General features: G+C 48.7%; 1 protein-coding gene across 3 annotated transcripts in view; it reads left to right on the top strand.

The window, feature by feature from the left end:
- Positions 1 to 11,718, top strand: part of TUB (tubby bipartite transcription factor) — a 106,943-nt gene that overhangs the window by 75,049 nt on the left and 20,176 nt on the right. The window contains exon 1 of one of the 3 annotated variants that reach the window (XM_006885442.1): positions 11 to 118. The exons of the other annotated variants lie outside the window; for them this stretch is intronic. Within the exon in view, the coding sequence (XP_006885504.1) occupies positions 81 to 118 (38 nt within the window). The 5' untranslated portion in view covers positions 11 to 80. Of the gene's footprint in view, positions 1 to 10; positions 119 to 11,718 lie in introns of those variants that run through there. 3 annotated transcript variants of the gene reach the window in all.

Below are 11,718 nucleotides of genomic sequence, written 5' to 3'. Positions count from 1 at the left end.
GGAGCTGAGAAAGGCACCCGCGCTGGCCCTCGTGGATTCGGGCCTCCAGAGCTGCAGCCGCCGCCCCGCCCCCGAGAGACATGACTTCCAAGCCGCATTCCGACTGGATTCCCTACAGGTACGCGGGCGCCGGCCCCCACCTCTCCAACTTTCGGGACCCGGGCCTGGACACCACCCTCGAACGCTAAGGGTCGAGGGCGTTGGGCTGATGGTACCATACCTCCGGACAACCACTTCTCAATTTGAGGGTCAGGGCTGGTCCTCCACTCTCCCCATCTCCTAACCCAGGGGCACGGTTAGAAAGTCCTGGCCTTAAGTACCCCAACTTTGAGAGCCCTGGAGGACTACCAGCTAGCCTTTATACCGCTGAGGTTGCAGAAAGAGACCAGCGCTCTGGGTCCAAGTGGACCTTGCTGGTCAGCAGCTCCTTGTGGTGGGCGTGGGGAGGGAGCCACACTGCCGGTGGCTCCTTCTAGGCCAGGCACCCCATCACACACGTTATCTACCTGCATCGCACACACATCCATGCATTTGCACACAGCACCCACAGAACGCCAGCTCCTGCTATCTGTCACACACCCAAAGCATGGATTCGTGGATGCAGTTATTCTGAACCAAGAGCACGCCTCTGCTAATATCCACATGCACCCAACTGTCTCCACATAGACTTCTCCTTGGGTGCACACAGTTGCACCCTCTATGCATATATATAGCAGCTGTCCAGTCGGTTCTGACTCTTAGAGAGCTTTGAGCAACAAAAGATTGCCTAGCTCTGCAGATCACAGCCATTGCCACGTTTGAGCCCATTGTTGAAGCCACTGCGTCAGTCCATCCTGATGAGGGTCTTGTTTAAATTGACTTTCTACTGTCCTCTTGATAACCTATTCAAAGTGTGTGAGACCAAGTTTCACCATCCTCACTTCTAGGGAGCATTGTGTCTGGACTTCTCTCAAGACTGATTGATATGTTTGTTATTTTGGCACTCTTATGTTTAGTATTCTTCACCAACACCATAATTCAAATACATCAGTTCTTCCATCTTTTTCATCGGCCAGTTTTTACATGCATAAGAAGCCATTTAAAATAGCATGGTTTGGGGAAGGTGCAGCTATGTCCTCAGAGTGACATCTTCGCTATTTAACATTCTTAAGTCTCCTGCAACAGATAATTACACATTCAAGCCAGAGAACCTGGCACCTACTCACCATTTCCAACTGTTGTTATTAGTTGCTGCTGAATGGATTTTGATTCCTTGTGACCCTATGGTTTTTAAGGCTGTGACTTTCAGAAGTATGTCACCAGCCTTGTCTTTTGAGATATCTCAGTATCTTGTAGAAACTCAGTACTCTACCTACTGTCAAGTCTGAACCTAAACACGCACCAACTCAGTACATGTCCTCATATGCACAAAAGCACTCAGAGCCCAAGTCTGCCTAGGGCAACCTACCTCCTTTTATTTCCAGATGCTGCAGTCTGTCCCAGAGATGCCTAAGCTTTTCCTCATGAACATAGGGCAGGAGAAGGCATTCTGGGACCTTATACAAGTCCAGGCCACATCCTCTCCATTCTCTTCATTACCCCTGAAAAGGAGCTCATTGCCATGGCAGCACCAGTTCCTTGGCCACCCATTGGCTCATTGGTTGCCATGGGCTACCCAGCTGTCTCTAAGCTTCCCAGAGAGGCATGTTCATAAAAAGGGTGCTGGACTGCTCCAGCCCACTGTGTTATAGCTGGACAGGTGCATGTGTAGTGGTTGGCAAGATCAAACCCTCAGGACTCACTTCATGATACATCCTGCTCTTGGCAAGAGACCTAATTCTAGTCATTGACAAAGTAATTCTGACAGAGCTCTTCTATGAGTCTATCCAGACAGCCTCCCAAATGGAAAGCAGCTCCACAGCCTGAGGCTTGTTAAAAGCAGATCCTTCTGCAAACAGGCACCTGCCACTGGCCTGGAAAGTCAGGGTGTCTTTTGAGAATTGTGTCTAATTGCATCTCACATGGGGGACTTCAGGACTTCCCAGGTTAGGATTTGTATAGCTTCTTCCCCTCGGCAACACACACACACACACACACACACACACACACTCACTCACTCTACACACATGGCACCCAAGGTCTCCTAAGACACACCTAGCCGTAACTTAGAGTGCCACATAGAACACGAAGATATTTCCATCAGAGGACTAGGGAGGGCCTGTACAGACTCAGGAGAGCTGCTGCCTTACTCAGAGCATAGGCAGTTCCTGGAGCATCCTGCTTTTCTTTACATTATGAGCCGAGGACCTTCTAAATGACAGAGCAGCCCCAGGAAGCACGGTGGATCTTTCCTAGGCCCCAGATAACAGGCGAGTGACAACATGCTAACTGTGGAAGGGACATTGCATAGAGCTGTCATAAAAGATGATGATCTGATTAGCATCCAGCAGACAGACTTCTGTGCTCTGTCAGGTCTTTCCTGCTGGGGTCTTTCTAGTCACTGGACTTGTAGTGTGGTTGTCTAGGCTAGGCGAGCTTGGGCTGAGAGGGAGTAATTTAAATCACCTCTTGTATTAACTAGGCTACTGCCTGTAGCTGAAGCCACATGCCTGTCTGATCACAGAGAAAACTGGGGCAGAAGACAGGCAAGCCTTTTCTTTGCAGATGGGGGGAAGGGAGGCATGTATGTACACAGGGTGTAATTGACATGAGGCTTCACTAATGTCACAGAATGTCAGAATTGGAATATGGTGTTTGGCCTGGTGGAGGGGAGCTGATACACTGCTTCTTGGCTGTGCTCCTGTCACAGTGAGGCTGCCCTATGACTCCATCTGTGATGGTCGCACCTTGCATCCCTTGGACCTACCTCATTTTCTGTAATGAGAGTTGATAGTAATCTTCTTAAGGGTAATTTTGGCTCAGGATATAATGATAAAGGTTTAATCTTACATTCTGAATTAGAAAGGAGCCATATTGTTTATAAAGATTAATAGCAGTTTTTCCTGCATTTTCTCTTCGAATTACTCATATTCATATCCATCCCTCCCAAATTCTCTTCATCTTTGTTCTTGAGTATTAACTGCCCCTCATGTGTGACTTTACAACTTCTGATGTGTTGAAGGTGGAGTCTTGAGAGTGGAGAAGGAGCCTGGTCCACAGGCATGGGGGGAGGGTGAACCTGGGGAGGGACGGAGGCCCTGTTCTCAGGCCGTTTGTCTTCATGGTTCTACAGTAATTGCCAAAGCTCGCTGGGCAGGATCTCCTTGAGAGCAAGGACCTGCCCCCTGCTGGCTGTGTCCCCAGCATGACCCAGCAGAGACAAGATGCCCAGGACTTTGAATCAAAATGGCATCCCCAGATAGCCTTTGGGACTTACTCGACTTTCCTGGCCTCACTCTGGAGTTTTCAGCAGACTTGAGGGACAGAGTACTGTCCCCTCTTGGATCCTCACTGGATCTTCTGGGGCAGTCTTTCAAAAGCATAGCACCTCTCCATTACAGAATTGAAATCTTTGGCTAGAGGTGCCCCAAAGACTGTGCTAGTCCTCCGAGTGAATGCTTCCTATAGCATCCCTCACCTTCCGTCTGGTTTGACTTGTGCACTTCCCAGGATAGAGTTCATGCCCATTTACATCAGAAGGTGGAGAGAGCTGTTTCTGGGTTGAGCCTCTGCATGTCTCTGGTTGCCCTTCCTCGTGGCCCTCCTCCCTTGCTTTGTTGGGAGCAGTATGATTCCTGAATAAGATGTGAGAGGAGGAATCTTTCTGTTCTGTGTCTGAGTAGAGCCTTAGCTGTGCCCTGGACACCTTGACCTGTTGCTTCACCTCCGGCTATAAGGCAAATAAACGGAACCTTTGGTCCAAGCCTCCAGAGAGTCTTCCTCTGCTGCCATTCTGAGCCCGTGTGGAATGTCTTCTTGCTATTAGCTAGTGTGAAAGGACAGGGTCAACACAAGGCTGATAGAGATTGGGAGCAGGCTGTATAAAAGGAAGAGAAAGGGTGTATGGTTAGAAGGAACCCTCTGGCTGACCTAAGGCTGGTCTCTAATGAGGGTCCTTGAACTGTATACAGTGTCCGCCATGTGGCCTGTCTAGCACCAAGCAGAACAGGGGTTCTTAATACCTTGCTTCTTTAAGCTCTCACAGTCGCATGGCTTTCTGACTGCACCTCCTGTCAGTTCCTTGTAAACAAATCCCCCAAAGTCACTTGTCAAGCTGATCTCAGGCCTTGTCTTCCTCATTATGCCTTGTGAGAACATCCGGATATTGGAGCTTATATGTAGAACTTGGTCTTCTGAATCACACTGTCTAACCAACAATTCACTTTCTGTTTCACTTGGCTGGAAGTTTACCAAGAGGCCTGCCTTCTCTTCAAGCCATCAATAACCACATTAAGTGAGAGAAGCATGGTGCTGGAAACCTTCCTTGACTGTAGCCTTTACCTGTTGTTCAGGAAGCCTGGGCAGGGCTTTGAATGGTTTCTAATTTATCTAATTGGACTGGCATGTTCCTTTCATTTATACATCTAGCCTATAAATTATCACTGCATGAGGCTGAGCGTGAGCATCCACAAGGAAGCCTGGCTGTACTGTTCCCGTTTTTCTGACGAGTCTGAGGACAATGTGTGATGACTGACTGGGTGGTGAACCTGAACTTGGCTTGTGCCTGGTGACAGCTTAGTCCTGTAGCTTTTCAGATCAACTCCTCCCACAGCTTTGCCTGGAGCCCCCATTAAAGTCACTGCTCTGTAGACTACATACATTTTCTTCTCCCCTCTGACTGTCAAGACTACACTTAACATACTTCCAGACTTAAACCAAAACTATTGCTTTTGCATTGATTCCAACATGTAGCGACTTTGTAGGACAGAGTAACTGCCTCTAGTGTTTCCAGGGCTAGAAATCTTTGTGGAAGCAGAATGCCTTATCTTTATCCTGCCAAGTGGAGTTTGAACCCACCAATCTTTCAATTAAAAATGTACTACTTAGCTGCTGTACCACCAGGCCTTCCTCCTTTTCAGTCTTAGAGGAGCTCCCCAGTTTCCTTTCTTGCTTTTAGAGATCACCAGTTGTAGCTGCGCTAGGTCCCCATTTGCACAGCCAAGCATACGAATTTCCTATTGTTCGTGCTTTAAAAGAGGGAGGTGGAGGTGGGAATTGATGATGCTGGGGCTCTTCCGGATTCCCGAGTCTGGCTTAGTGCCCAGCAGTTATCCTGAAGTTGGTTGGTAGGTGAGGGAACCGCTGGCTGGAATGGAGCCTGCCCATCTCAGAGGAAGCCGGAACTCCTCTGCCCTTTGTAACAGCCTCTGTTCCCACTCTACCACGTTCCTCCTGCATTCTAAACAGTCTTGTTGTGTACCCTTGAGTTGGAACTGAGTGGTCATAGCTGACCGTCCAGCAGGTTTTCAGAGGTAGTAAATCTCACAGGAGTTGATTGCCTATCTTTCTCCTGTGGAGCAATTGGTGGATTTGAACCTCCTATCTTTGGGTTGGCAGTGTAGCTCCTTACTAGTAGGCCACCAGAGCTTGTAGGCTATAAAAATCACAGATCTGGACTTGTTAGGAGTCTGGCATTAGGTCTGTCCGAGCACCAAGACAGACCACTTCTGTGTAATTGCCTGGACCCAGCAGGCCTAGTGGTAAGAAGTTAACACTGTCAACATTAACACATGCAGTTTGAATCTACCAGCAACTCCTGGAGAGAAAGGTGGGCAGTCTCCTCCTGTGAGATTTAAAGCCTATGAAAACCCGCTGGAGTGTCAGCTCTGAGTCTGTTCCAATTCAGTGGTTCATAACAGCAGCAGCAGGCGTAGCTCCTTCTGTGACTGGGGCAAAAGAATGAGGACAGGAAGTGAGAAGGGTGAGGTAAGTATGAAGGATGTGTCTAGAGACTGCCTGTGCATCCAGATCGTCTCAACCTCCTAGCCTTTGGTCAGCACTGCTGGAATGGCTGGAGTATACAAGGTGGACTCTTAAGGAAGGGAGGGAAACTGGCTTCCTTTCCAGCCCTTGAGAGAAGTGCTCCAGCCCCTTTCCTTATTGTCAGTCATAGTTCACTCTCCAGATATCCACTGAGTGCACTGGTAGACAGGGTCAGTGTGTGGTACAAGTAGGTGCTCCTTCAGCTGCTAACTGAAAGCTGGAAGGTTTGAGTCTGTGTGGAGGTGACTTGGAATGATGGCCTGGTGTTGTGTGCCTGAAACTCTGTGGAGCACAGTTCTGGGGTCTCCACACATGGGGACACACATGGGGTCTCCAGGAGCCAACTTGACAGCAGTGGTGTTTTGTTTTGCTTTGTGGGAAGTGAACGTGGAGGGGCTGTCCCCATGAAGGGTGAAGGTGCCACCTCATCGTTCTGGGAAAGTGGCTGGATTGTTGGATCATGGAGGCTGCTTGTTTCTCAGACCCTTGTGAGTCAGTGGGTTGTGCTGTCCTGGGCCTCCCTGGTCTGGCCCCCAAGCATGAAGGATCCCTGGGTCACCCTGGAAGCCCCTTTCCTCACAGCCTGTCTCCTGGCCACGCCTCCTGGCGGGGCTGCAGCTGGCAGTCTTGCCTTGGCAGTGATTCCATAATGGGAGCCGGAGTCATTAAAAAGCCATTACAGTCTCCTCACATGGTTATCATTTAGTGCTGTCTAGAGCAGAGCCCTCGGAAAGAGGCAGGCTGAGGTAGCATTGGGGAGACAGCAGAGAGCCCTCGCAAAGATGCTTAGTAGGAGGTGCGGTGGAACGGGCTTGGGGCTCTGCTCTCCCTGGAGGCAGTCATTGTAGCTCTCAGCGTTCTCTCACGTGCTGCCGATTTGCAGAGGATTCCTTTTGTTCACCAGGGACAGAGGTTACGTGCTCTGAACACTTTGTTAATAACCAGAAACACCCACCAGTACAAGCTCAGCACTCAGAGGGTGTTGATCACCTGAGGTGATTGCCATTCTTGTTGTATAGTTGAAGCTGGTCATTGTTCTCGAAACACTGCTGTCCCAGGACTCCTGTTTTACTCCATATGGGCTCTTGCTGACTCTCAGAGCCTCTTGAAGGCAGATTTACTAGAAACCCTCTGGATGGGTTTGCTCAGCCACGCTCATTTTGCACACCAGGCACACGCCACTTCTCCTCACCTGCTGCCCCTGGGCATGTGGGCTTCAATGCCTTGCCTGCTTGAACCTGCCTGGTGATGGGTGGTGCTTCTGGGTGGTGCTGTCAGAGTGTCTGAAGTCTCTGGAATTCCTTTTCAGGAGTCTGACCATCATAGTCACTCAGCCTTCTCTGAGGCTGGTGATTAAGTCCATTCTACCTGCAGTCTTACATCATGATCAGAGTTCCTAAAGCCTCTTATTCTCCCTCTTCAGGGAGTAGAGGAAGGAGAGATACTGGTTTGGGGTGTGTGTGTGTGTGTTGTGGGTTTTTTTGTTTTTGTTTTTTTTTAGCTGAGGGATGTTTATGACAGTGGAAGAGAGGTCTTTGGTATCCAAGCATTCCACCCCCGCGTGGAAAAGGGCATCAGGGGCCACTGGACAGTGAGGCTGTCATGGTTAGTTGAGCAGCCGCTGTGATCTGCTTGTTCTGTGTCTTTGCTGGTGTTCTTCGAGATGGCTCCTTTTCCAGATGACCCTGGATATTAGTGTCAGCACCAAAGAAGGCATCTTCTCTGTCCTGCTCTGCTAAACACAATGCCAGGGATGACCCAGTTACTGTCCTGTCCCTGGAACTTCCCCTTAACTGTGCCAGTAGCTTGTGAAAACCCAGAAAGCTGTGAAATGACCTCTCTTGCTAGCTCAAAGGAGTGCCAGCCTGGGTCATGTGGAGGTCACTCAGGGGCTCCTGGCCACACCAGCACTACGGCTGTGGCAGTTGCGGAAAGGCACCCCTTCCTCAGGGCTGCACAGAGCCTGGCAGGTGAGCGTGGGCGCACATCAAAGCCCCGTTGCTTTGTCTGCGGCTGACATTGTGCAGGACCCAGGCTGCATTTCCCATCCCTCTCCTGGAGGTAGTGAGTGTGCACTGCGTCAGTGGCCAGACTGGTGGACAGAGCCATGTGGACATTCAACCTGAAGTATCGAGAGGTGGAAGAGTTGTGGAGACTCAGACCAGAAGGGACTCTTGTGTGTCTTGTTCACGCTGGTGCCTTCACTTCTCCTCCAGTCCCCCAGCTGGTGGTACACACTCGCATGAGAGGGCATCTTCTCAGTCAGCCTGTTTTTTTTGAATGATTCTTCGTCCTCAGCAAGCTGTTTTTGCTTTGCCCTGTCATTTGAGGGCCTTGTACTCTGTAGGTGGCCCCAGATCACTGCTGTGCTCTTCTGCGGTACAAGGAAGCATATGGGGATCAGGACCAACTTTTCCAGGTATTGAGTTGGTGGTACAGCTGCCTTTCAAGGACAGCTATAGAGACATGTTGTTGTTGTTGTTGTTAGGTGCCATTGAGTTGAGTATGACTCATAGTGACCCTATGAACAACGGATCTGAACCCTGTCCTATCCTGTGCCATCTTCACACTTCCTGAACCCATTTCTTCACATACCCAGAGTATGTGAGGCACAGCCTCATCATTCTTCCCTCCAGACAGCACTTGGGCAGCATCATTTCCAACACATATCTGCTTTTTTTCTTTTGGCCATCCATGGGGTATTCCGTGTTCTTGTCCAACGCCGCAGCTCAAAGGCATCAATTCTTTTTCTGTCATCTTTGTTCATTGTCTAGGACTCAGATGCATAGCAGGTAATCGAGAAGACCAGGGCCTGAATCATTGCAGGTTTCCAGACAATAATCACAATAAAGTGAATCACACGACTTTTTCTGCTTGTACATCTGAAAATTATACACTATACTGTAGTCTGTTGAGTGTGCAATGTTTTTAGGTGCCTTCTAGTTGACTGTGACTCATAGTAACCCTGTGAACAGTGGGTCTGAATCCTGCCCTGTCCTCACCCTGTCTGATATATTTGAGCTCATTGTTAAAGTGCTGTGTCAGTCTATCTTACTGAGTCTCTTACACCGATGCTCTACCTTTCCAGGCATGATGTCCTTTTCCAAGGACTGGCCCCTTCTAATGACGTTCCCAAAGCGTGTGAGATGAGGTTTCACCATCTTTGCCTCCAAGGAGAACCTTAGTTGTACTTTGTCCAAATGTGCTTGTTTGTTCTTTTGACAGTCCATGGAATACTTAGTACTCTTCTCCAACACCACATCAATTCTTCTGTCTTCATTCAGTGTCCACCTTTCAGATTCATGGTAAGTAATTGAAAAGACCATGACTTGGATCAGGTGCACCTTGGTCTTTAAAATGAGATCAGTTTCAACACTTTAGAGAGGTCTTTGACAGCAGATTTTCCTAATGTGACGTATCTTTTGATTTCTTGACTGCTGTTACCAAACAAGAGTGTTGATTGTAGGTCCAGGTAAGATGAAATCATTGATAAGTTCATTCTTTTCTCCATATATCATGATGTTGCCTCTTGCCCCAGTAGTGAGGATTTCTGTTATCTTGATGTAATGTAATCTATATTAATGGCTGTAGTGTGCGTTTTTCAGCAAGTAGGATTGTATCATCTGCATAATGTCTGGGCCTGAGGGAGGAGCCACATGCCATATATGCACCATGATATCTGTATAGTTGTTTATCTTTATGGTTTGCTCATATGGGTGCAGCACTTATTTGTCTGTCTTTTGTGTTGAGGGAGTGATTTGCATGTTTTATAGCTTAGGTATGTACATGTATGTATATTTTATATCTTAGGTATGTATATGCATACTTGTTTATCATCTGCTCTTATGAGTACAGTTCTTGTCTGTCAGCTTGCTGTACTAGAGTGACATGCAGGTTTCTGTGAAGCCAGAAACTATGCCACTGGTATTTCAAACACCAACAGGGTTACCCATGGTAGACGGGTTTCAGCGGAATGTCTAGATTTAAGACAGACTAAGAAGCAGGACAGGTGTTTGAAAACACTAGGAGTGTACATTGTGAGAAAATTTGCAATATTGTGAGAATTACTGAAATGGGACGCAAAGTCAGCAGGTGCTGTTGGTGCCAATAAGACTAGCTCCACACAAAGTTGCCACACACTTTTAACTTGTTAAACGTGCACTCTCTGCACAGTAAAACCAGGTGTGCCTGTAGACCTCACAGGCTGTGTCCAAGGAGGCAGGTGGGTAAAGCCAACTGCTAAGTGGTATGTGGTCTGGGGTCCACGGCTCCCTCATGCCCTCAGAGTGTCTCCTTGTGTACCCGGGGACATTAAATCATTTGGAAGAGCTCAAGGGCCTTTTAAAGTCAATAATTGTTCCAGCCAGAAAGGGCTTCATCTCTCAGGAGGAGATGGAATGTCTTCCCCTGGTCCTCAAGTGATCTGACCTTGTTTTTCCCCTGTACACACATCTGTACTCACCTCCTCTCAAGTATGACTACTTCTTATACAGGTGTTTACTGTGACTTTACTCAGGTTTATAGTTGTGCTCACATCCTTGGACACCTTCTGCCCTCCTCACCCCACGTGTTACACACCCCCAAACTACTTTCACATACTTTGTTCAGGCAGGTTCACACATCAGCACAACACATCTGGGTGTTCTGCACAGCAGGGCTGAGTAATTAATCTGCAAAGTAAGCTCAGTTTTACTTGTCTGTAGTAAACAGTTTGACATGAGTTTGCCATCTGTGGTGAAATCCATGTGCACCTGTTCACTATCGATTAATAAGTAAGCACAAGTAAACAGGGACTCCATCCCAGTCAGAGACCGTGAACATGGAAAGAGGTCTGATTCTGGAGAAAGGCTCTGTGGGTGGAGAGAGAAAAAGAACCTAGAAGCAGAATCTTCAGTATGGTAAAAAAATTGTTCACCACAGATTAGAAAGTAAGTACAAGTAGACTGTGCTTACTTTTCTTGTTAGGAAATTTGACCCTGAACGTGCACCTGCTGCGTAAGTCCCCACAGGTGTGCAGGTGCCCACAGGATGACTTCCAGGACAGGCCACCGGGGGGGTGGGGGGTGGGGGTGGTGATCCCAGAGCTTTGGTCCCCAAGCCCCAGTTCCACCCTGGTGCAGCTGCCCTGGCTGTGGTTTTTACTAAATTTGGAGCTGGCTATCACATGCGTCTCAGCCTGGGAAGACGCTGAGGGGTCTGAGTTACGAGCTCTCTGCTTGTGCTTAGCCTTCCTGAAGAGCAGGGCCAGTCCGAGTGAGATGCAGGCTTGGGGAGCTGGTACCACCTGCACCATTTGGCTGGTTGCTGGGCTGCACATGGCTGCTTAGTGTCCACTCATTGATGAGCCACTCTGTGTGGACGTCCTCCCCCAGCATATTCCTGCCCACAGGACTGGCTTCTTAACCTCCCCTTCCCCAGTGAGAAGGAGGCCTCAACCCTCACTGAGGAAGGGGACTAGGCAGGGCCAACACCTCCTCTCTGCCACCTGGAGAGTCAGGAGCTCACATGAACACTGAGCAGAAGATGCAGAGGAGGGGAATTGCCACTGTGATCCGGATCCGTGGTTGGAGGGAGCAGATTCGAAGCCTGGCTGTAGTGATGCTCCAGGTTTACCTGTATCTCGAGGGTGGGGAAGGTGGGGGGTGTCTCAGTGGGAATAATTAGTCTGCAAAGGAAGCGCAGTTTTGCTTATCTATAGTCTATAGTTCCATATTCTATAGTCTATTGATAATAATGGGTGACTGGAATGCAAAAGTTGGGAATAGTGAAGAAGAATCAGTAGTCGGAAAACATGGGCTTGGTGACAGGAATGAGGCT

The sequence above is a fragment of the Elephantulus edwardii genome, unplaced genomic scaffold (genome assembly GCF_000299155.1).
Source record: "Elephantulus edwardii isolate Elephantulus edwardi_28Jun2011 unplaced genomic scaffold, EleEdw1.0 scaffold00044, whole genome shotgun sequence".
NCBI classification, from domain to species: Eukaryota; Metazoa; Chordata; class Mammalia; order Macroscelidea; family Macroscelididae; genus Elephantulus; species Elephantulus edwardii.
The sequence above is the reverse complement of the archived record's forward strand: the minus strand, read 5'-3'. Positions and strand labels throughout refer to the sequence as shown.